At 45.1% G+C, this 27,262-nt stretch overlaps 1 protein-coding gene across 25 annotated transcripts in view; it reads left to right on the plus strand.

Annotated features, from left to right (window-relative positions):
• Positions 1–27,262, plus strand: part of LOC110506471 (CUGBP Elav-like family member 4) — a 192,531-nt gene that overhangs the window by 130,334 nt on the left and 34,935 nt on the right. For 18 of the 25 annotated variants that reach the window (XM_036963211.1, XM_036963216.1, XM_036963213.1 and 15 more), the window contains exons 3-5: positions 6,019–6,067; positions 18,004–18,132; positions 24,936–25,015. In XM_036963211.1, the coding sequence (XP_036819106.1) occupies positions 6,019–6,067; positions 18,004–18,132; positions 24,936–25,015 (258 nt within the window). The remainder of the gene's footprint in view (positions 1–6,018; positions 6,068–18,003; positions 18,133–24,935; positions 25,016–27,262) is intronic. The other 7 variants (XM_036963214.1, XM_036963226.1, XM_036963228.1 and 4 more) reach the window with 2 other exon arrangements.

Here is a 27,262-nt window from a genome sequence, read left to right on the forward strand (position 1 = left end):
CTACCACCACCACTCCGTCCTCTAACTCTCCCTAACACCACCACTCCATCCTCTAACTCTCCCTAACACCACCACACTATCCTCTAACTCTCCCTAACACCACCACTCCATCCTCTAACTCTCCGTAACACCACCACTCCATCCTCTAACTCTCCGTAACACCACCACTCCATCCTCTAACTCTCCCTAACACCACCACTCCATCCTCTAACTCTCCCTAACTCCACCACACTATCCTCTAACTCTCCCTAACACCACCACACCATCATTTAAACTTCCCTAACACCACCACACTATCCTCTAACTCTCCCTAACACCACCACTCCATCATCTAACTTCCCTAACACCACCACTCTGTCCTCTAACTCTCCCTAACACAACCACTCCATCCTCTAACTCTCCCTACCACCACCACTCCATCCTCTAACTCTCCCTAACACCACCACTCCATCCTCTAACTTTCCCTAACACCACAACACTATCCTCTAACTCTCCCTAACACCACCACTCCATCCTCTAACTCTCCCTAACACCACCACTCCATCCTCTAACTCTCCCTAACACCACCACTCCATCCTCTAACTCTCCCTAACACCACCACACTATCCTCTAACTCTCCCTAACACCACGACTCCATCATCTAACTTCCCTAACACCACCACTCTGTCCTCTAACTCTCCCTAACACAACCACTCCATCCTCTAACTCTCCCTACCACCACCACTCCATCCTCTAACTCTCCCTAACACCACCACTCCATCCTCTAACTCTCCCTAACACCACCACTCCATCCTCTAACTCTCCCTAACACCCCCACACTATCCTCTAACTCTCCCTAACACCACCACTCCATCATCTATCTCTCCCTAACACCACCACTCCATCATCTAACTTCCCTAACTCCACCACTCCATCCTCTAACTCTCCCTAACACCACCACTCCATCCTCTAACTCTCCCTAACACCACCACTCCATCCTCTAACTCTCCCTAACACCACCACACTATCCTCTAACTCTCCCTAACACCACCACTCCATCCTCTAACTCTCCGTAACACTACCACTCCATCCTCTAACTCTCCCTAACACCACCACTCCATCCTCTAACTCTCCCTAACACCACCACTCCATCCTCTAACTCTCCCTAACACCACCACTCCATCATCTAACTTCCCTAACTCCACCACTCCATCCTCTAACTCTCCCTAACACCACCACTCCATCCTCTAACTCTCCCTAACTCCACCACTCCATCCTCTAACTCTCCGTAACACTACCACTCCATCCTCTAACTCTCCCTACCACCGCCACTCCATCCTCTAACTCTCCCTAACACCACCACTCCATCCTCTAACTCTCCCTAACACCACCACTCCATCCTCTAACTCTCCGTAACACTACCACTCCATCCTCTAACTCTCCCTACCACCACCACTCCATCCTCTAACTCTCCCTAACACCACCACTCCATCCTCTAACTCTCCCTAACACCACCACACTATCCTCTAACTCTCCCTAACACCACCACTCCATCCTCTAACTCTCCGTAACACCACCACTCCATCCTCTAACTCTCTGTAACACCACCACTCCATCCTCTAACTCTCCCTAACACCACCACTCCATCCTCTAACTCTCCCTAACACCACCACTCCATCCTCTAACTCTCCCTAACACCACCACACTATCCTCTAACTCTCCCTAACACCACCACTCCATCCTCTAACTCTCCCTAACACCACCACTCCATCATCTAACTTCCCTAACTCCACCACTCCATCCTCTAACTCTCCCTAACACCACCACTCCATCCTCTAACTCTCCCTAACTCCACCACACTATCCTCTAACTCTCCCTAACAACACCACGCCATCATTTAAACCTCCCTAACACCACCACACTATCCTCTAACTCTCCCTAACACCACCACTCCATCATCTAACTTCCCTAACACCACCACTCTGTCCTCTAACTCTCCCTAACACCACCACTCCATCCTCTAACTCTCCCTACCACCACCACTCCATCCTCTAACTCTCCCTAACACCACTTCTCTATCCTCTAACTCTCCCTAACACCACCACTCCATCCTCTAACTCTCCCTACCACCACCACTCCATCCTCTAACTCTCCCTAACACCACCACTCCATCCTCTAACTCTCCCTAACACCACCACACTATCCTCTACCTCTCCCTAACACCACCACTCCATCCTGTAACTCTCCGTAACACCACCACTCCATCCTCCAACTCTCCCTAACACCACCACTCCATCCTCTAACTCTCCCTAACACCACCACTCCATCCTCTAACTCTCCCTAACACCACCACTCCATCATCTAACTTCCCTAACTCCACCTCTCCATCCTCTAACTCTCCCTAACACCACCACTCCATCCTCTAACTCTCCCTAACTCCACCACACTATCCTCTAACTCTCCCTAACACCACCACACCATCATTTAAACCTCCCTAACACCACCACACTATCCTCTAACTCTCCCTAACACCACCACTCCATCATCTAACTTCCCTAACACCACCACTCTGTCCTCTAACTCTCCCTGACACCACCACTCCATCCTCTAACTCTCCCTACCACCACCACTCCATCCTCTAACTCTCCCTTACACCACCACTCCATCCTCTAACTCTCCCTAACACCACCACACTATCCTCTAACTCTCCCTAACACCACCACTCCATCCTCTAACTCTCCGTAACACCACCACTCCATCCTCTAACTCTCCCTAACACCACCACTCCATCATCTAACTTCCCTAACTCCACCACTCCATCCTCTAACTCTCCATAACACCACCACTCCATCCTCTAACTCTCCCTAACTCCACCACACTATCCTCTTACTCTCCCTAACACCACCACGCCATCATCTAACTTCCCTAACACCACCACTCTGTCCTCTAACTCTCCCTAACACCACCACTCCATCCTCTAACTCTCCCTAACACCACCACACTATTCTCTAACTCTCCCTAACACCACCACTCCATCCTCTAACTCTCCGTAACACCACCACTCCATCCTCTAACTCTCCGTAACACCACCACTCCATCCTCTAACTCTCCCTAACACCACCACTCCATCCTCTAACTCTCCCTAACACCACCATTCCATCCTCTAACTCTCCCTAACACCACCACACTATCCTCTAACTCTCCGTAACACCACCACTCCATCATCTAACTTCCCTAACTCCACCACTCCATCCTCTAACTCTCCCTACCACCACCACTCCATCCTCTAACTCTCCCTTACACCACCACTCCATCCTCTAACTCTCCCTAACACCACCACACTATCCTCTAACTCTCCCTAACACCACCACTCCATCCTCTAACTCTCCGTAACACCACCACTCCATCCTCTAACTCTCCCTAACACCACCACTCCATCATCTAACTTCCCTAACTCCACCACTCCATCCTCTAACTCTCCATAACACCACCACTCCATCCTCTAACTCTCCCTAACTCCACCACACTATCCTCTTACTCTCCCTAACACCACCACGCCATCATCTAACTTCCCTAACACCACCACTCTGTCCTCTAACTCTCCCTAACACCACCACTCCATCCTCTAACTCTCCCTAACACCACCACACTATTCTCTAACTCTCCCTAACACCACCACTCCATCCTCTAACTCTCCGTAACACCACCACTCCATCCTCTAACTCTCCGTAACACCACCACTCCATCCTCTAACTCTCCCTAACACCACCACTCCATCCTCTAACTCTCCCTAACACCACCATTCCATCCTCTAACTCTCCCTAACACCACCACACTATCCTCTAACTCTCCGTAACACCACCACTCCATCATCTAACTTCCCTAACTCCACCACTCCATCCTCTAACTCTCCCTAACACCACCACTCCATCCTCTAACTCTCCCTAACTCCACCACACTATCCTCTAACTCTCCCTACCACCACTACTCCATCATCTAAACCTCCCTAACACCACCACTCCATCCTCTAACTCTCCCTAACACCACCATTCCATCCTCTAACTCTCCCTAACACCACCACACTATCATCTAACTCTCCCTAACACCACCACTCCATCCTCTAACTCTCCCTAACACCACCACACTATCCTCTAACTCTCCCTAACACCCCCACTCCATCATCTAACTCTCCCTAAAACCACTACTCCATCCATCCAAGAGTGTTGCGGTTCTCCTCCACCCTCCTCCTTCACTCCAAACAAACCAGCGGAGAAAACGAAAGGCTTCTAGACACAACATCTGGAACTCCCCAAGTCCCCCATCTGCCCGCCACAGCCCCCAGTCACTTTATCTTAAACCCTCCAGGCTCTAACCACAATTTGTCATCTGTGCTCCCATTCAGACAATGCCCAGTTCCACCACTCACAGTACAGTATCCCTCAAACAGAACTATACTGAATGGTTTTTATGGGATATGCATGGGATCCAGTGACATCTCATCTGTTGCTCTCGTGAGTTAGTATTCTCATAGTCATAGTGTTGCAGCCGGCCGTGGGATAAGACAACAATAGATCCGTGTTATCTCCAACTCATGGCCTATAAGTGTTGACATTAGCGTGTCTGTGTGAAGGTTGTGTGGGTGTGGGCTGTGCAGCGTTACCCTTTGGTTCAGCACCATAGTGTATTCTGGTGCATTCTGGTGTATATACATGTGGAACTAGGAGTTTGACGATAGATACATACATCCCTCCACGTCGTTTAGTCTCTTGGTTATATTTGACTCATGACGCCTGGGCTCATGTCAACTGCTGTCTAGTGTACCACGACCTTAAGCCTTTCAGCCATAGTGAACCTGACTGATGGGAGTGGGCAGCCCTGCACTGTGCTGCTCAGTGACAAACACACTGGTCCTGTCCTCATGCCCTATGTAGAAGAGACAGACCCAGTGCCCAGGGTCTACTGCAGTCTCCAGGAGACACAGCCAATACACCACTCATGGAAGGCTGCCCTCACTAAGCACAGAGCCTCTCTACACTGACCTTTACCCCCACACTATTCATCCAGGGGAATAGGAAGATATTTGTCTTGTTTTATACAGTCAAAGGCTTTGAAGCTTCTTCTTTTTTTACATGTCATACTCCTGAGAGAGATGGAACTGTGTTCAGGGGGCAAAGAGAGCCATGGGAGTTTTTATTCACAGCAGGCGTTTTAAAAGCCCTTCTAATGTTGGGCTTGGCGCTGCTAAGCTTTTTCCTCTCTGGACTGTATCTTCAGAGGTTGTTTATTGATTTGAACTTCTAACCTTTTTACAGTACTTTATGTGTTTCTTGGACGTGTTTTTGTGTGTGGCTTTCAACAGCCAGTGTGTCTGGGGTGGGCTTGGCTGACCAGAGCAGAGCAGCAGCATACTGGTCACGACGCTTGGATCTGGTCCTGAGGGGAGGGGTGGCGGTGGTAGTGGTTGGGAAGGTAGGAAGTGTAGAGCTGGGCAGGGCAGGGCAAGTCATAGAAGGGTAAGGGTTGAAAAGAGAGAGGGAATGAGGAGAGGGAGGGACAGAGGGAGATAGGGAGAGAGGATGTGTATAGAGCTGGGCAGGGCATGGCTGTAAGGGACAGAGGGAAGTAGGGAGGAGACAGGAAGCTCAGGGCAGCCAGAGAAGACCTCTCTCTGTGGGGTGATAGTGGGTGATGTAATGGCATTAATCTCCTCATGCCATCTGACAACCAGTGTGACTCTGTCATTGAAAAGTGCTAATTCTGCTGAACTGTGAGGGGGAACCAGGCATCTCCGGAGGCCAAGGCCCTGGATTAATTAGGCATGCTGGCATCAAACTCAAAGCTCACACATTCTCCTCTTCTTCTTTACTAGAACAGAACAGAGCAAAGCACTGTTTGTGTTGTTTATCTGATGCTCCAGTGAGTCAGGACAAGAACTACAGGCCCATGAACACCACTCTGTCCCCTTACCTCCTGGTAGTGGTTGTAGTGGATGTCCCCAGGTGGCCACACTAACCCAGGTGTTTTCTCCTCTCTTTGCAGATGAACCGGCCCATCCAGGTGAAGCCAGCCGACAGCGAAGGACGAGGAGGTAATTAACCTTCTCCTGGTTGTCTCTTCCCTCTTTTCACTCCTACTCCCTCCTTCCCTCCCTCCCTTCACCCCTCCCTCCACCCCTCCCCTCCTCCACTCCTCCACTCCTCCGCACACCTTAATATTCTGCTCTCAGTAGGGACACACTGGGAGTTTGCAGAGTAGCCGTTAATATAGGTCACTCGCCTCTATTGACTTTCCATCTGTGCTGGCCGGACCAACAGAGAGGGGCTGTGTCAGGTTCACTGTCACTCTGAGAGGTTCAAAGTCGAGTGAGGAGCCGGAGGAGGAGAGGATGGGTGGGGATCTATTCCTCCTCACTGTCCTCAGAGTGACAGCTCAGCCTGGTTACAGATGAGAGCAACTGGGACTTAACCCCCCCTTCCATGCACCTCCATATCCTTCCTCTTCCCCCCTCCTCACCCCCACACAGCCACACTTCAGAGGTCCTGAATAGGCTTTACCAGTCAACACCAGGACAGTCATACCCGTCCACTTTGTACTGCCAGGTAAATCGTACAACTCAGATTTGTTATTTTGTCAGCATATAAAATGGACAGAGGAGAGAGTGTAGTTAGTAGTCAGACATGTTTATAAATGATCCGTGATTTTGGGTTTAGGCCTTTAACACCAAATCACAAAACAGAATGAAGGTTTTTACACAGAGCTGAAGAGCCACCCGCCAGCTTGGCCCTAGCCAGAATGACAGTATGATTGACTAGATCATTCCAAAGCCATTTGTAACATTATCGGGGTTAATGCAGATTAAGCCAGTTACAGATTTACATGTGGCATAATTACATCTAATTGACCCAGTGTGCATCTACACTGTGAGGGTCAGATACATTATATGTATCCCAGCCTTCTGAGTTACACCACAGCCAGCCAGGGTAAGATTAGACCCAGACTGAGCCAGTTTGGTGATTTACGTGGTCAAGATGTGTGAATCAGCCGGCCCATTTCCCAGTTCCCTGACACACACTCGCTCTCCTATTTAGAACTTTAATTAACGACCATCTAAAAACAGGCAAAGTCTGACGGACAAGACCTGGGCGGGAGCCAATCGGCATATTCACAGAGATAAATTGGATCTCTGGTTTAAGGGAGGGAGGATGGATGGGCACCGATATCAATTACTACTCTTTCTCTAGCCGGAGAGGAGAGGGGGAGAAAGAGGAAAAATACAGACCGAGTGAATGAAATACAGAGGGCGCTCTATGCCAGCCAGCCCAGTTCTGTTCTCTAGCTAGTCAGTCTGTCACAGGAACATTGTGTTGGGGACGACAGACAGAATATAGGACACGGCGTGGAGCTGAATGAAATGTGAGCACGACAACAGGCCAGGACCCAACAGAGATTTTGAGCGTTAATGGCAACAGGAAGTCATCAGACAGGGCAGGCAGGTAAAGCGTAGCCTCAGCTGATAATGAAATTAGATTTACTATGAAGGCCTCGACTTCATAGTAGACAGCCCTGGGTAGGAAAGGGATTAATCTCTCCCTCTGCGTGTGTGTGTGTGTGTGTGTGTGTGTGTGTGTGTGTGTGTGTGTGTGTGTGTGTGTGTGTGTGTGTGTGTGTGTGTGTGTGTGTGTGTGTGTGTGTGTGTGTTCACGTGCATGTGTGTGTGTTCACGTGCGTGTGCGTGTGTGTGTGTGTTCACGTGCGTGTGCATGCATGTGTGTCTCAGTCAGAGCAGATAGAGGGAGGCCAGCCCAACCAGGTAGACAGTATTCCCACCAGGGTATAGCTGCAGATTGGCTAGTAGTGGGACGTGCGCTTGCGCCGAGACTTCTGCCCCCATGGAATGGAGACATTTATCACATACAAGACATCAGCAATTATCTGTCATGAAGAGTCGCAAAGGTGTCTCGGTTACGTGCTTCTGCAGGCATTACGGCCCATTAGTGGGTTTAGAGACGTTCGTACACCCCCCTGCCTCCCTCTCCCTCCTTCCTGCCTCCCCCTCCCCCAGAGAGCTGTCCTCTCTCCAGGGATAGAGATGTGTCATGAGCGCTAGTAAAAGTTTGGCACAGGAACTGACTGGGACCAGACGACGCATAATCCTGCATATCTATTGGCCCATTGTGGATAGGAAAACGAATTCTCTGGGCCGTCTATTAGAATGACTCATGGGTTATTTATTTCTCCTTTGCATTATCAAATAGAATAGGAGGATGGGATGCGAGGAGGCTTTTCAAACTTTAAATCTATTGTCACGTTGCTGCTCTGAGTCAACCAGCACTCCTCTCCACTCCTCTCCCTCCAAGTCCATCTTTATCTCATGTTACAACCCAGCCTTTATTTTCAACTTGATCAAGTCATGATTTCAATTGGGAGATATGGCGAGACAATTGAAGCAGGGTGCCTCTGCTCTTCTGCTATGTGGACAGTGCTTGAATAGAAAGTGTCTCATATCTCTACTTTAAACCCAAGCAATTTGCCTCAATCAAAACGGGGCTGGGGAAGGGGATAGAGAAGGGAGGGATAGAGCTAGTGATAGAGAGAGAGAGAGCTCCAGAGCAAGGCCCAGAGAGAAAAGGAGGGAGTGAGGGAGATGGAGAGCTGGGGTCGGCAGGATGAGAAGCTAACGGAGGGTGATGGGTTAGCTGAGCGAATCTCAGCACTAAATCATTTGGGAAGCACCCCTTCCTTATCTCCTCCTCTCCATCTAGGAATCTCTTCCCCCTGACCTTGTCTGCTGCTGTGTTTGAAGAAAAGATGAAGCCATGTTATCTATGATTGGAGATGGCCATTATCTAAACACAATCTGCAGGCTGCAGGTCCCACTCCTCCTGTAGCCATCCAGCCATGGCCACCGTAGTAGAATGGAGAGAGGCCATGCTGATGAGGACAAGGATGGTGGATCAGTATCAAGTGCCCTCTCTCCCTCCCTTTATTAACTAGGAGAAGACAGAATGCCTCTCTCCTATTCTCTCATTACACTTCTCTAACACACACACACTTCCATCTGCATTGACCTTTTAGTCCAATCTCCAATCTCTCTCTACAGCAGTGTTTACCAGCTCCAGTCCTCCAGTACCCCGAACAGGACACATTTTTGTTGTAGTCCCGGACAAACTCACCTGATTTGACTCATTGAGGGTTTATGATTAATTGACAAGTGAAATCAAGTGCGGTTGTCTGAAGCTACAACAGAAATGTGTCTGTTGGGGGTACTGGAGGACTGGAGCTGGGAAACTCAGCCTTGCAAAAGTATTCACCCCCTTTGGCATTTTTCCTATTTTGTTGTATTGTAATGTAAATATATTTGTATTTGGATTTCATGTAATGGACATACAAAATAGTCCAAATTGGTGAAGTGAAATGAAAAAAAAAAAAGTTAAAAAAATATATAAAAAATAAAAAAACGGAAAAGTGGTGTGTGAATATGTTTTCACCCCCTTTGCTATGAAGCCCCTAAATAAGATCTGGTGCAACCAATTACCTTCAGAAGTCACATAATTAGTTAGATTGCACACGGGTGGACTTTATTTAAGTGTCACATGATCTGTCACATGATCTCAGAAAATATACACCTGTTCTGAAAGGTCCCAGAGTCTGCAACACCACTAAGCAAGGGGCACCACCAAGCAAGCGACACCATGAAGACCAAAGAGCTCTCCGAACAGGTCAGCGACAAAGTTGTGGAGAAGTACAGATCAGGGTTGGGTTATAAAAAAATATTCAAAACTTTGAACATCCCACGGAGCACCATTAAATTCTAAAAAAATGTGAAAGAATATGACACCACTACAAACCTGCCAAGAGAGGGCAGCCCACCAAAACTCATCGACCAGGCAAGGAGGGCATTATTCAGAGAGGCAACAAAGAGATCAAAGATAACCCTGAAGGAGCTGCGAAGCTCCACAGCGAAGATGGGAGTATCTGTCCATACGACCACTTTAAGCTGTACACTCCACAGAGCTGGGCTTTATGGAAAAGTGGACAGAAAAAAAACATTGCTTAAAGAAAAAAAAACAACGTGTTTGGTGTTTGCCAAAAGGCATGTGGTAGACTCTCCAAACATATGGAAGAAGATACTCTGGTCAGATGAGACTAAAATTGAGCTTTTTGGCCATCACCTCTCATCACCCTGAGAACACCATCCCCAAAGTAAAGCATGGTGGTGGCAGCATCATGCTGTGGGGATGTTTTTCATCAGCAGGGACTGGGAAACTGGTCAGAATTGAAGGAATGATGGATGGTGGTAAATACAGGGAAATTCTTGAGGGAAACCTGTTTCAGTCTTCCAGAGATTTGAGACTGGGACAGAGGTTCACCTTCCAGCAGGACAATGACCCTAAGCATACTGCTAAAGCAACACTTGAGTGGTTTAAGGGGGAACATTTAAAGTCTTGGAATGGCTTAGTCAAAGCCCAGACCTCAATCCAATTGAGAATCTGTGGTATGACTTAAAGATTGCTGTACACCAGGAGGAACCCATCAAACTTGAAGGATCTGGAGCAGTTTTTCATTGAAGAATGGGCAAATATTCCAGTGGCTCTACAAAGTATTGACTTTGGGGGAGTGAATAGTTATGCACGCTCAAGTTTTCTGTTTTTTTTTTGTCTTATTTCTTGTTTGTTTTTTCAAAATAATAAATATTTTGCATCCTCAAAGTGGTAGGCATGTTGTGTAAATCAAATGATATAAACCCTCCAAAAAAATCTATTTTAATTCCAGGTTGTAAGGCAACAAAATAGGAAAAATGCCAGCGGGGGTGAATACTTTCGCAAGCCACTGTATGTTCATCTTTTGTAATAGAAGAAACACACCAGACTGACGGATGGCTAAAATACAGCTAAAAGTCTCATTCTAATAGATGGCCCAGATAATTAGTTTTCCTATCCACAATGGGCCAATAGATCTGCAGGATTATGCACCGTCTGGTCCCACAATGGTGGGACTCTAATGTTACATTATCAGGCAGACACAGACCTAATGGTGGGACTCTAATGCTACATTATCAGGCAGACACATACAAAATGGTTGGACAATTTAGCATTAGAGTCCCACCATTCTGAATGCTTTCTTCCTGATAATGTAGAATTAGAGTCCTACCATTCTGTATCTGTCTACCTGATCATGTAGAATTTGAATCTCACCATTCTGTATGTGTCTACCTGATAATGTAGCATTAGAGTCCCAACATTATGTATGCATCTACCTGATAATGTAGCATTCGAGTCTCTGTGTATCTTTACATAGATGCAGTTTGACTAGAGCGTGTATCAAGGTTCGTAATTTCTGTCTGGGTTATACTCGGCCCTACGGCATCCTGAGGAGTTATCCTTTTTTTTTGCTCTGTGTTCGTCCTTGCCTAGGCGCTTCCTCATCTCAGCGCGCGTCTCTGAAGGATGACCCCAGTCTGGGAGGTGAGAGATTGACAGGACCTCAAGCTCTTGTGCAGTGTGCTGTCGTGCCCCAACCAGCAGATAGGGAAGAGTGAGGGCTGATGTGTGGCTGTTGCAGCAGGCTGCCAGGCCGCTGGGGAGGGGCTGTCTGGAGGCACCTCAACACCCACTGAGGACCGTGCTCCACTTTACATGCAAATGAAGCCAAAAGATTTCTCTCCGCCTCTGGACACGAAACATGCAAAACTTTGAAAAGTCAGAAAGAGCCCGGCAGGGCGGCACACACCCAGTTTGTCAGAGGTGCAGGGAACACAGTGTAGTAGCTCAAGGTTGGCTGGGCATTAAATTAAATTGCTTTGTTACAGCACCTGTATGATAGGGCCATGCCATGAGAAAACATACACCCAAATTGTCTAAGAAAAAATAAATGGAGTTTAAATATTTGGAAAGAAATTGGAACAGGCAATTTCACCACATTTCTTCCGTTGTTCTGTGATCGTTTTTGAAAGTCGCAACGAAAGGCCCTCCTTGTGCTTCTGAGTAAATGAAAGTGAAATTCCTTGCAATACGACTTATGCATTTACAATCAGGGGGCCTGGATCCTGTCGTCACTCCTCCTGCGGGAGGTAGCCTAGTGGTTAGTGCATTGGGCCAGTAACTGTAAGGTTGCTGGATCGGATCCCTTAACTGACTGACAAGGTAACTGACTGACACTGCAACTGACAAGGTAAAAATCTATTGTTCTGCCCCTGAACGAGGAAGTTAACCCACTCTTCCCAGGGAGGCTGTCATTGTAAATGTAAATAAGAATTAGTTCTTAACTGACTTGCCTAGTTAAACAAAGGTTTAAGAAATGAAATGTAAAAAATGCCTGATACGGTGACAATTTGAATATTCCTTCCCTTCTTATGATTATATTTACTGCCTCACTATGTTGAATAATCTTCTGGCATTTATCAGATTAGGCCTATCAGTTAAGAGACTATGGGTCAGTCAGATGTATCTTCATCAGCATTACAGCAGGCCAGGCTGAATCTGGGGAGGGAGCTGGAGATGGAGCTGGGTGTGGAGCTGGGGACTTTACATAAAGTTGGGGTATAGGGCTGAGGAGCAGGGCTGGAGCTGGGGCTGGGGACTTTATATAGAGCTGGGGTATAGGGCTGAGGAGCAGGGCTGGAGCTGGGGCTGGGGACTTTATATAGAGCTGGGGTATAGGGCTGAGGAGCAGGGCTGGGGCTGGGGACTTTATATAGAGCTGGGGTATAGGGCTGAGGAGCAGGGCTGGAGCTGGGGCTGGGGACTTTATATAGAGCTGGGGTATAGGGCTGAGGAGCAGGGCTGGAGCTGGGGACTTTATATAGAGCTGGGGTATAGGGCTGAGGAGCAGGGCTGGGGCTGGGGACTTTATATAGAGCTGGGGTATAGGGCTGAGGAGCAGGGCTGGAGCTGGGGAGGGAGCTGGACCTGGGACTAGAGCTGGGGTTGGGGCTGATGCTTGGGGCTTTATATAGAACTGGGGTATAGGGCTGGAGCGGAAGCTGAAGATGAAGCTGGAGCTGGATCTGGGGTTGCAGTAGACCAGCAGGGCTACAGTACTGGGGGCTGTATATAGGGCTGGGGTATGGGGCTGAGGAATGTGGCTGAGGAGTAGGGCTGGGGTTAGGCTATAGAGTGGGGTCTGATCCCACCATGGCAGAGCCTTGAAGGCAGCAGCCGTGTGCCATGCAGCGTCAGGTCCAATAATGAGCCATCAGCACCATAACCCATCTGATGTGTTGCCTTAAACATTACTGTGTGCTTGAAATGAACCCAGAGGCCTAGCAGGAAGCTTTTATCGTTTGGTGCAGCTGTCCATGCTTTCAGAGCACAGCACACACACACGGTCAGGGTGAGCAGCACACTTTACATGATATGGCAATGAGGCATTCAAAAAACATGTCAACCACTAACACTTTAGTCTAGCATGAGACTAATTGTTTCTAGGGCGGCATTTATTTGCAACCAGAAGGAAAAACTTTAGCTAAGTAGGTTTCTCAACAGCTCATTCCCCACCCTGTGTGTGTGTGTGTGAGAGAGAGAGAGAGAGAGAGAGAGAGAGAGAGAGAGAGAGAGAGAGAGAGAGAGAGAGAGAGAGAGAGAGAGAGAGAGAGAGAGAGAGAGAGAGAGAGAGAGAGAGAGAGAGAGTACGTGCGTGCAGAGAGTACGTGCGTGCAGAGAGAGAGAGAATACCAAGCCAGACACACTGCACCCTACAACAAAAGTAGCACTTTAATCCAGAGAGAGAAGCATCAATCTTGACAGCATATGGCATCTGTGCAAAATCCATTAATTTTTAATACACCGGGCGCTGAAATGAAAAGGCTTCCTGAGACAAGCGATTGTCAGATGTCAGTTGTGTTTTGATAACTTTGATCTTCTCTTCTATTTGCATTCCTAAAATGGGGCCGTCCACATGCCATCTCAGACTGGACATGCCATCTCAGACTGACACAGCCCTATATCCCACACAATTACACCTACCTTCAGTCAAGCATTGAACAGCTGCGGAGAGAGAGACGAGTGGAGGATAGTATGTGTGTGTGTGTGTATGTGTGCGTGCGTGCGTGCGTGCAGTCAGTTGGACACTGTAGCACACAAACCTAGCTATCCATCTCTCTCTCTCTCTCTTTCTCTGTTTCTCATGCAGACACTCATTTTTAATGTTACGCAGTGGCGAGGAAGGACCATGTCGATTACATGGGTGGCTACTGAGTGGAGCCTCATTCACAGTACAGATCACCTGTTATAGCAGGGCTGCTGTTCTATCAGGGCTCATTTATAGACAGGGGTAAGAGGGGCTAGGATCTCTCTGTGATAGATAAGTATGGAGGAGAGGGGTCAGACAGACAGTCGGGTCAAGTATCCATGTCAGTTAAATCCTAAGTGTTCTGCATAGTGAAGCATTCACTTTAGTCTGGATTATAATGCAGGATTGTACTTTAACTGTATACTCATTGATTTTCCCCCTCCACACACACTTTTATGAAGAACTCTCTCAGTCTGTTCTGGAGGCTAGACATCTCGTTATGCAGAGTAGTGAGCATCGCTGGTTATTTATTCATAACCATAAATGCACTTTAAAAGCCTCCGAGTGGCCATAAGAGTAGAGAAACCTTGCAGATCCAATAACGCACTGCTTTGGAGACAGGTGCAAAATGGACAAATTAATAGCGATTCATACTCTGGCCAGGGTGTGCGGTGCGGTGGGCCGGCCGGCCGGCTCGGCGAGAGGAGAGGAGAAGAGTGCTTAGGTCAGGCAATGAAAAGATATCGTCTCCAAATTCAATCTTCTCACTCCGGCCGTTCCTCCCTCCCAGAGGAGGGCTCAGAAGAGCTCTCACTCTCCTTTAACACTTTTGCCGGGTGTCATTTATTTCTTCAGTCTGCATGTTTGAAAAGTTCATTACCTCACTCATGGCTAGTTAATTAGCCTTGTAAAGCTATCATTAGGCCTCCTCAGGCCCCGGTTGGAAATTAGTCTTTGTCCCAAAACATTAAGATGCCACAGGAGGCCTGTAAAAGTGCACTTCTACCATTAAGGCCTGATAGTGACACCCCAATGAAACGTCTGATGGCCGAGAGAGAGAGCGAGACAATCCAAATGGAGTCAGGTGTGTTCTGGGAGCCACTCAAGTCTCACCTTTTGTCTCATCTCTTAAGCTCTGACTCATTCCAGACAAACACCTGTCCTGAACTGCTCTGTGAGCTGAAAGCTGTGAATGCATCCCAGCTGAGACCCATATCCTGTCCTCTCCTGGTTTATTTTTTGGTCAGCTCTTTTTTTTTTCTTAAAAAAAAAACTTTATTTAACTAGGCAAATCAGTTAAGAACAAATTCTTATTTACAATGACGGCCTACCAAAAGGCAAAAGGCCTCCTGCGGGGACGGGGGCTGGGATTAAAAATTAAATAAATTAAATTAAATATAGGACAAAACACACATGACTACAAGAGAGACAACACAACACTACATAAAGAGAGACCTAAGACAACAACATAGCATGGCAGCACCACATGACAACACAGCATGGTAGCAACACAACATGACAACAACATGGTAACAACGCAACAAGGCAGCAGCACAACATGTCAGCACCACAAAACAGAGTACAAACATTAAAGGGCACAGACAACAGCACAAAGGTAGAGACAACAATACATTACGCAAAGCAGCCACAACTGTCAGTAAGTGTGTCCATGATTGAGTCTTTGAATGAAGAGATGGAGACAAAACGGTCCAGTTTGAGTGTTGGTTGCAGCTCGTTCCAGTCGCTAGCTGCAGCAAACTGAAAAGACGAGCAACCCAGGGGTGTGTGTGCTTAGGGGACCTTTAACAGAATGTGACTGGCAGAACGGGTGTTGTATGTGGAGGATGAGGGCTGCAGTAGATATTTCAGACAGGGGGGAGTGAGGCCTAAGAGGGTTTTATAAATAAGCATCAACCAGTGGGTCTTGCGACGGGTATACAGAGATGACCAGTTTACAGAGAAGTATAGAGTGCAGTGATGTGTCCTATAAGGAGCATTGGTGGCACATCTGATGACCGAATGGTAAAGAACATCTAGCCGCTCGAGAGCACCCTTACCTGCCGATCTATAAATAAAGTCTCCGTAATCTAGCATGGGTAGGATGGTCATCTGAATCAGGGTTAGTTTGGCAGCTGGGGTGAAAGAGGAGCGATTACGATAGAGGAAACCAAGTCTAGATTTAACTTTAGCCTGCAGCTTTGATATGTGCTGAGAGAAGGACAGTGTACTGTCTAGCCATACTCCCAAGTACTTGTATGAGGTGATTACCTCAAGCTCTAAACCCTCAGAGGTAGTAATCACACCTGTGGGGAGAGGGGCATTCTTCTTACCAAACCACATGACCTTTGTTTTGGAGGTGTTCAGAATAAGGTTAAGGGCAGAGAAAGCTTGTTGGACACTAAGAAGGCTTTGTTGTGACACAAAACCCAGGGAGGGGCCAGCTGAGTATAAGACTGTATCATCTGTGTATATCATCTAGTCCCCATCCAGCCAGTCCCCATGACCACACACTGTGTACCCTGTTCTCCTCTGGCCTATCAGGCCAAGGACCGATAGAGGAGCTTTACTGAGTAGAGAGATGGCTGCTGGGTATGTGACGGTGACGTGTGAGGCGTGACTGCTGTAGATGAATGTGTAGGAGCAAGAGAATGTATGAGGCCAGTTATTACAGCAGATGGTCATGTAGGAGTGAGAGGCTGGAGCCATGGTCATGACGTTTGAAGTTTGAGTCTGGGTCCATGCGAGGCGGGGTCTGTGTGAGGCTGGGCCAGTGTATCAATCAAATTATTGGTCACATACACATGGTTAGCAGATGTTAATGCGAGTGTAGCGAAATGCTTGTGCTTCTAGTTCCGACAGTGCAGCAATATCTAACAAGTAATCTAACAATTCCGCAACAACTACCTAGTACACACTACCTAATACACTCCCTGTATGGCTGGGTCAGTGGGAGGCGTGATCAGATGAGTGTGATCGTGACTAGCAACAGGGCTTCCACTTTAAGATGAAGCTCTGACACTGCCAGCCATAGTAAGAGTGGCTTGCCGTCGGGCAGGCCGGCAGGGCATGCTGATTATGCATGTGCCAGGCACGTGTCTCATTTGAACTTCACAGGAATGTAACAGGATCTGAGGTTCCCCTAGCTTTATTTTTAGACCAACTATGTCTAATGGTACCTTGCAGGTACAGGAGATGTCACTTCTGTCCAGGGCCAGGTGATGCTCTCGCCCCTCGTCTTCCCCCCACCGCTCCCTCCCCAACGCGGTCAAATGACTCACGCTGAAGATCAACAGTGTCATTTCCAATAAACTCGTCTTCCTCTCCCTGCCACGTTCCATCAGTTCTGGGGATGGGTTCTTGCTAGTAGCCATTCCATTCCACAACACAGTCGAATAGGAAATGCATAATGTAGAAGAAGGTAAAGAAGATGAATGTTCTGTCTAATGCCAGGGGAGATTAATTAGAAAAATCCTCCCTTCTGACTGGCCAGGTCTGGAGGTATAGAAGCCATACATCGTAGTCACAGCGCCCCCGTCTGGCCAGCGGGACTAGCCGTGTCAAAGCGGGCTAGGGAGGGGAGGGTATAGGTCAACACAGGATACAGCTGTACAACACACAACTCAGGCAACACTATACACTATACACTGTATACTATATACACTACTATGCTATACTGGAGCTCTTATCTTCATGTATTACTGCTGCTTGACAGTAACAGCACTCCAAACAACATCTGTATCAACCATCACCCAGACACTGCAGGCAGCTCTATCTACTAGAATAGCTCAGTGGAGACAGGATTATGTCTTCCTCCCAGGGAAACCACACAACAACAACAACAACAACAACAACAGAACACCAGTGTGCCTGATGACGACGGGGAGTGTTTTGAGTTTCCTACTGAGGTGATCCTCACAGACTCAGCAGAAGGGTGCCATCAGCTGTAGCATTTGTTTGTGTTCTCTCTCCTTCTTCCTTTCCCTCCTCTCCTCCTCTCCCCCGGTTTCCCTCCAGAAGACAGGAAGCTGTTTGTGGGGATGCTTGGGAAGCAGCAGAGCGAGGAGGACGTCCGGCGGCTCTTTGAGACCTTCGGCCAGATCGAGGAGTGCACCGTCCTGAGAGGGCCTGATGGGGCCAGTAAGGGTCAGCGTCTGCCCACACACCTCACTTCCTCTTTGCCTCTCTACTCCCTCTCTCTCTTCTTACCTGTCTCCTTCCTGCTGTCTCTTGCTCTCTACTCCCCTCTTTCTCCCCCTCTCTTTTCTCTCTCTCACACACACTCGCTCCCTCTATTCCCCATTTCTATCTCTACTCTCTCTCCTTCTCCTCCTCCCTCTCCCTCACCCTGTATATTCCCTCACCTCACCTGTCCCCTTCCTACCCTCCTCTTCTCCCCTGGCCTTACCTTCCCCTTACCGTTCTGTATATCCTGTCCATTCCACTTCTTTCTCTCACCTTCTCCTTATACCTCCCCTACACAGACAGCATCACACCTCCTTCCTCTCACCTATCTATCTTTTCTCTCCACACCTCTCTCTCTTCACTCCCTCCTTCTCCAGCTTTCCCTTTGTAGTCCCCATTCCTCACACCATTCACTTTCCCTAGACTCGTACTCAACAAACACATTGCAAACACCTCCTCTTCCCTCCAACTCCCTTCCTCCTCCTCTTCCTGTTATCAGAAAGGCGGTGGGGTGTAATTATGTTTGTTTCCCACATCCCTGTCATCCCTCCCTAGAGACGTTTGTCGACGATAATGTCCTACTGTAAATAAATCAGTCTTTCCCTGGCTTTTACCCCTGCCACTCACAACAAAAACAGTCGAGCATTATTCACCAAAACACAACAACGGCACAGATGCTATGAAGTCAATTGAATCATAACAAAGTGAAAGATGGCTATGGATGTTTGATTCAAGGTTTGATCATACCCAGCAGTGTGTCTTCCTCCTATCGTTTGATTGGTCTGTCTCAGACCACAAGCCATGTTATTTCCTCTGATAAGCAACGAGCTTTGGGGTGCACTCTCTCTCTCTCCTACCTACCTACCTACCTATCTACCTACCTACCTACCTACCTACCTACCTACCTACCTACCTACCTACCTACCTACCTACCTACCTACCTACCTACCTACCTACCTACCTACCTACCTACCTACCTACCTACCTACCTACCTCTCTCTCTCTCTCTCTCGCTCTCTCTCTCTCTCTCTCTCTCTCTCTCTCTCTCTCTCTCTCTCTCTCTCTCTCTCTCGCCTCCTATATTAAATAGCTGAATGTGTGAAATAGATGTGTGAGAAAGTGGGAGGTTTGATAATGTGCAGCTTCCAAGTACATTCAAGAGAAAGGCTGCCTATATTGAGCCATGTGATTATCGGTGTGTACATCTGCTCCGCTCTCTGTTGATCCGGGCTCTATTGTTCTGCGTTCCCCAAAGGCCTGCTCCCTGCTCCCTCTCCCCGGGCCGCTCCCCGCTGCCTGCCTGGCTCTGATTGACAGCCCACAAAATGAAATAAGCCCAGTACTGTGTGCTCCTGCTGGGTCAGACTGGAACCAGGGAGCTCCCTCATTCACTCGTTCTCTCTTTCACTCATTTGCCAGCCACTGTAGCGCTCCTCTCTTCTCTCGATACTACTCTCTATACCCTTCTCATCACCAGTTTCACATCACCAGCTCTTTTCTTCATCTTGCTTTATGTCTCTCTCATTGTTGTGCTAAGATCTGTAGTTGTGTACCATAGGTGTTGTCTGTTACTTACAGACTGTCCCAGTTGTTTGGCCTCCAGGTGACTGAGAGAAGGGTTTGACTGACTGCTCCGACCAGAGCCAGTTGTGCAAGAATCCCATGACATCGTTAAGGAGACGGTGGCAGCAAATCATTTTGGCAACCACAGTACCACTAGACATGGTCCCATCAGTCAAATGAAACAGATCTTGAAATTGACAGTACTCTCTATTCCATTATGGAGCCTTTGTCCCCTGTTGATGTAAATGTATGCCACTCGGAGGCTTTCAGCGTCTTTTCAACCCAATAAAAAGGCCAAGATGTTTGACATCCATCTCTGTATGGCAGCCCTGCTCAAAGTACTCTCAAAGTGAAACACTTGCTGCCAGAGTTGAATGGAGCGAGGAATTGTCAGGAATAACAGAGAGATGGTTTTTAGGTCTATAATTAAGTTGTGTTATAAATGTCATCCATTCTGCCTGATGGAATTCCTGCATACATATTATTTTCCTTGGGAATTTCAAAAGGCAACACAGAACCTCCAGCTAGCTTGAAAGTAATGCAGTCTTTTTTTTCTTTTTTTTATTCTCAACCATCACATTCAAAAACCTTGACTGAATGCGCACTATAATTTATGAGTCTAGCTTCACTTCCAATTCTTTTGAGAACTTCATGCTCCGGGTCCTAAACCTATCCAAGCTTTTTTTCTAGGTCAGGGAAAGCAAGTCTACACACACATGCCGCTACGTTCGCTGCCTCAGTCAGTGGGGGGTGTTGAGAGCCCCACATGTTTAAATACATGTTGTTTGCCAATCGCAGTGATTCTCAGTCTGCCCTGCCTCCAGTTGAGCTGAGTCGGGACACCAGGGCTTAATCACTGCCAGGGCCAGCCTTGTTAGCTAGGTGGATGTTGGGGATGGAGGTTGACAACCAACAGTATGTCATCTAGGACCTGGAAGCGAAAGCTGGGCTCTTTGAGTTTCCAGAACAAACCCTCCCTTATTATTTCCACTACAAAGGTTAAACGTTTTTGTTCCCTCAAACAGAGGCGTGCAATCAAACGTTCCCCCAGACGGCTGCTGCCTCCCTCCCTCGCTCCAGTTGGAGGAAAAAGGGACCTTTAGCTTCCAAAGCAGAGGGGAGTGCCAGAGAAGGGAGAGCAAAGGGGCCACGGTGAAATCAAAGCCCTTTGTGACTTGTCTACCAACCACTTTTTAGTCATGTCTCCTGCCTTTATATAGCATCTGGTCTGAACACATGCTAACTTACCCACGCAGCCGAGTTCCCATTTACGTTTAGAAAACGTAATATTACATTAGAATCACATTTTCACATGTCTACATACAACATTGATCATGTTGATGGAGCACAGATTGCCAAGGTGACAAGGGGAAATTGTTTATATGCAGCCAGTGTATATAACTCCATTCATGGCCACATTTGATTTGGTTGAGGAAATGATTCATTTGTCTACACAGGGATGCTGGATGGCTGTTTTAGAATGCCTAAGTGAATGGGCCAGTGTTTCTCTTGGGTGTAGCTATCAGCCATTGTAATTTAAATGAATCATCTGTGCCCCTGCGGGGAATTGATGATGAATAAATGTATATAAACACTTCTAATTGGATTGTTGAAAGCTTTCTAAACGGGTATCAGCTGTTTTTAAAAGCTAGGAAAACGCTGTCTGTCTTACACACTGGTCCTGCTCCGGTAAGAAAGGTCCATATGAAACCAGATGAGTTAATTACCTATGTAGTTAATTAGCTATCTAGTAACCAGACACGAGCTGCCTCCAGAAGACAGTGATAAGAAGGAGTCTAAACTAGAAGAAATCATTTAGCAAAATATGACTGGGATGAAGCCTGCAGTAAAATGCACCTATGGAATTTAAAGTGCTCAATATAGGCTAATTTAAATATACAGTACAACACTTTTTTACAGTATACTGCTTTGATGCAGTATAACACTTTCAAACAGTACAACACTTTATACAGTACAACACTTTTAAACAGTACAACACTTTCAAACAGTACAACACTTTTATACAGTACAACACTTTTATACAGTACAACACTTTTATACAGTACAACACTTTCAAACAGTACAACACTTTTATACAGTACAACACTTTTAGACAGTACAACACTTTTATACAGTACAACACTTAAACAGTACAACACTTTTATACAGTACAACACTTTTATACAGTATAACACTTTTATACAGTACAACACTTTTATACAGTACAACACTTAAACAGTACAACACTTTTATACAGTTCAACACTTTTATACAGTATAACACTTTTATACAGTACAACACTTTTATACAGTACAACACTTAAACAGTACAACACTTTTATACAGTACAACACTTTTATACAGTACAACACTTTTATACAGCACAACACTTAAACAGTACAACACTTTCAAACAGTACACCACTTTTATACAGTACAACACTTTTATACAGTACAACACTTTTATACAGTACAACACTTTTATACAGTTCAACACTTTTAGACAGTACAACACTTTTAGACAGTACAACACTTTTATACAGTACAACACTTTTAGACAGTACAACACTTTTATACAGTACAACACTTTTATACAGTACAAAACTTTTAGACAGTACAACACTTTCAAACAGTACAACACTTTTATACAGTACAACACTTTTAGACAGTACAACACTTTTAGAAAGTACAACACTTTTAGACAGTATAACACTTTTAGACAGTACAACACTTTTATACAGTACAACACTTAAACAGTACAACACTTTTATACAGTTCAACACTTTTATACAGTATAACACTTTTATACAGTACAACACTTTTATACAGTACAACACTTAAACAGTACAACACATTTATACAGTACAACACTTTTATACAGTACAACACTTTTATACAGCACAACACTTTTATACAGCACAACACTTAAACAGTACAACACTTTCAAACAGTACACCACTTTTATACAGTACAACAATTTTATACAGTGCAACACTTTTATACAGTACAACACTTTTATACAGTACAACACTTTTATACAGTACAACACTTTTATACAGTTCAACACTTTTAGACAGTACAACACTTTTAGACAGTACAACACTTTTATACAGTACAACACTTTTATACAGTACAACACTTTTAGACAGTACAACACTTTTATACAGTACAACACTTTTATACAGTACAACACTTTTAGACAGTACAACACTTTTATACAGTACAACACTTTTATACAGCACAACACTTAAACAGTACAACACTTTCAAACAGTACACCACTTTTATACAGTACAACAATTTTATACAGTACAACACTTTTATACAGTACAACACTTTTATACAGTACAACACTTTTATACAGTACAACACTTTTATACAGTACAACACTTTTATACAGTTCAACACTTTTAGACAGTACAACACTTTTAGACAGTACAACACTTTTATACAGTACAACACTTTTATACAGTACAACACTTTTAGACATTACAACACTTTTATACAGTACAACACTTTTATACAGTACAACACTTTTATACAGTACAACACTTTTATACAGTACAACACTTTTATACAGTACAACACTTTTATACAGTTCAACACTTTTAGACAGTACAACACTTTTATACAGTACAACACTTTTATACAGTACAACACTTTCATACAGTTCAACACTTTTAGACAGTACAACACTTTTAGACAGTACAACACTTTTATACAGTACAACACTTTTAGACAGTACAACACTTTCAAACAGTACAGCACTTTTATACAGTACAACACTTTTAGACAGTATAACACTTTTAGAAAGTACAACACTTTTATACAGTACAACACTTTTATACAGTGTAACGCTTTTATACAGTACAACACTTAAACAGTACAACACTGTTAAACAGTACAACACTTTTAGACAGTACAACACTTTTAGACAGTATACCACTTTATACAGTACAAAACTTTTATGCAGTACAACACTTTTAGACAGTATAACACTTTTATACAGTACAACACTTTTAGACAGTACAACACTTTTATACAGTACAACACTTTTATACAGTACAATACTTTTATACAGTACAACACTTTTCTACAGTATAACACTTTTATAAAGTACAACACTTTTATACAGTACAGCACTTTTATACAGTACAACACTTTTATACAGTACAACACTTTTATACAGTACAACACTTAAACGGTACAAGACTTTTAAACAGTACAACACTTTTATACAGTTCAACACTTTTAAACCGTACAGCACTTTTATGCAGTACAACACTTTTAGACAGTACAACACTTTTATACAGTACAACACTTTTATACAGTACCACACTTTTATACAGTACAACACTTTTAGACAGTACAACACTTAAACAGTACAACACTTTTAGACAGTACAACACTTTTATACAGTACAACACTTTCTTTATTGTGCATAGTCTTTCTCTGTTTTAGTATCTCTCCCTCAATAAACATGTGTATTCTGATAGATCAGAATATGTTAAGACAATTTATTCCTTGGAATAGCTACATATTTGTGTGTTTCTTTTTAACCATGTGCATACATATTTATACGTTAAATCTTGTTTAACATATTATGGTGATCGAAATCAGAAGATAATTATTTGAAACCCCAAGAATGCTACCTTCAGTTTTTTGTCTGTTCCTGTAGATTTTTGCATAAACCAGGCAACAGATTTAAGATGATTTGAATGCCCCTTGAGCAAAGCCCTTAGTAGAAAAATATACACAAGCAAAGATACTGGCAGATAGGCATATTATAATAGTATGCCTTTGTCATCATAATCTGTTTTATGATAGACTGCACACAGATCACAATGTGTAAATATTAAACAGATGAATAATCACAACCAAGGCTCGGTGGTAGATGCTGTTGCTCCTGTGCTCCGGCGTAGAGGGGTGGAATTAGAAATGGGCGAGGGACAGGATGTTCCATGCAGCTAATGCCTTCACTACAATTAGAATGATTTATTCAGAGTTATGCACTGAAAACACAAATGGCAGAATACATTAACAAACTAGATAACATGAAAATAATGGTAATGAATGTTTTTGCCTTACTCAAGGACAGCTCTCTGATGCTGCATCTCTCTCTCTCTCTCTCTCTCTCTCTCTCTCTCTCTCTCTCTCTCTCCCTCCCTCCCCCTGTCTATCGGTGTGGGCGCGTGTGTGTGCAGGCTGTGCCTTTGTCAAGTTCTCCAGCCACGCAGAAGCACAGGCGGCCATCAACAGCCTGCACGGCGGACAGACCATGCCAGTGAGTATAACCGTGTTACACACACACACACACACACACACACACACACACACACACACACACACACACACACACACACACACACACACACACACACACACACACACACACACGCACACACACGCACACACACACACACACACACACACACACACACACACACACACACACACACACACACACACACACACACACAGCTTTGATAAGATTCTAGTACTCATATAGTATACAGAATTGGAATTCAGACATTCTGTATAGAATATTGACGGCATAGCCCTTCCTAAAGCATTCAGATAATACATTCACACATAATACATTCACACATAAAACATTCACCTAGACTTTCTTAGCATTTATTAACGTTCACAAAATAATCACACAGTCAGCATCCAACGTTTCACATTGCACAACTGTATGTATGTGCAGCAAAGATGTCTTGTCATTGAATATACTGTATATATTATTGGATCAGATGTCGGATAGTAATCTGCTCACCCTGTTGCAGGAAATGTCATGCACAGCAGGAAATGCAAACTTGTTGTGTGTTCAAGGTTTAAAAAGGCTTTGAAAGTTTGTCATTTCAACTTTAAAATGTCTGACTTGATTTGTCCTAACTAACAATTTATGAACCCCTACAAAACTGTCAGTTTGTTATAATCCACACAATAATTCACATTTCCTGTTGCTGCAGGATTACTCCTGCTGTGAGAAACTGGTCAAATTAAGATCCTACACCTGTATATCTCCTCTCATATTTATTATTCCTTTTAACCAGTCTGTATCTATGGAAATCATTTTGTAATGATATATGAATACTATACATTGTGTGTCCTAGAATATATATGCAAGATTAATATTATTTCACGTTCAAATATGAAAATCGTCCCTGAAAAATATGTGAAATCAAAAATGTAATAATTGATTTAGTGCACACTCATTGGGAGGAAAATAATCAATCATGGAAATAATGAATTCTCCTTCAGTCTAAAAACACAACATTCACACAGAGCTTATCTTTCAGCGTATTTAATTGGAAAATGCAATATACTAGCACAACTTACGAGTCTTAGGAGACTAGTTATTACACTTAGGTTTTGTAGCAAGCCTGCTTGGACGATTCATTTGAGACCACGATAGTAGAGAATAAACCGTGGAACCAAAGTGTTTTACAGTATCTTGCTGTATTTCTCTAAACACAAACATCTCCTCCTACCCAACATGCTGGGACTCATACTAACTATTGGATATCCTGCAACTCCTGTCAAACTGCAGTAATTACAAATTGGGGTTGTTATGCTTGTTATCTGGCATGTAACGGCCATCATTAAATATGTTTTACTAAGGGAAGATGATGAATAACACAGAATCTCCATGCATATTTTAGATTCACAGTCCCTGGCAGACACCTTAAGTTCATACACTCCATTGATGTTTTGCTGTAAATATTTACTTCAGCTCTCTGGCAACAGGATAGTGTCCTGGAAGCCAGATGTCATTTACAAATATTTCCCTTACTGATGCTGTCTGACACGTTTTGCAATAGCATTAGAAGTCACAAGCTTAAGGAGGGGTAAAAAAAACAACTTTGGGTTTGTATGTCTGTTGCTGCGCTGAGCCCCTGCCCTGCCCAGCCTGCAGTAACACAGGGTCAGTACCAAAGCCAGCTAAACCACTTGAGAGCTGCAGATGAACTGTACAAGGCGACATATGGAGCCCCAAACAGACCCGGAGTTGTATCCAGAGCCATCCAAAAGCTCATTAATAATCTATATTATCCATATCTCGCCCTCAACCCCTGCACCTGTTACTTCTATATCCTACGTCCAAGTCCCAGTCAGATTAATAGGCAAGGTGGCCTTTAGTACCGAGCTAAGGCTTTGATACCGAGGGGGATGCAGTTCATTTGGATAATATCAGTGCCACATGTCGTCAACAACAGACTAACAGGAGGCAGGATCCAGAGAGGCTCTCTAACCTACTGCCAGCTGTGGGGTCTGGACCAGTCTCGCACAAAGAGCTCTCTCTTAATGTTCAACTCTAGAGCATCTGTGTTAGCTGGCAGCCACACCCGGCCGTAAATAATACCTGCACAGACCAAAATACATTGGCGAAGGGCAGCGGCTGATAGATCAGGTCTTTAATTGATGCAGATTGCAGGTGCCCCTAATTGAACTTAAAAGGTAATCAGGCTCCAAACAGGCCGACGCTCTCTTGATTCAGCTGTTGAATTAAGGCCGTGGGTAGGGG

Source organism: Oncorhynchus mykiss, chromosome 26, assembly GCF_013265735.2.
Source record: "Oncorhynchus mykiss isolate Arlee chromosome 26, USDA_OmykA_1.1, whole genome shotgun sequence".
NCBI lineage: Eukaryota > Metazoa > Chordata > Actinopteri > Salmoniformes > Salmonidae > Oncorhynchus > Oncorhynchus mykiss.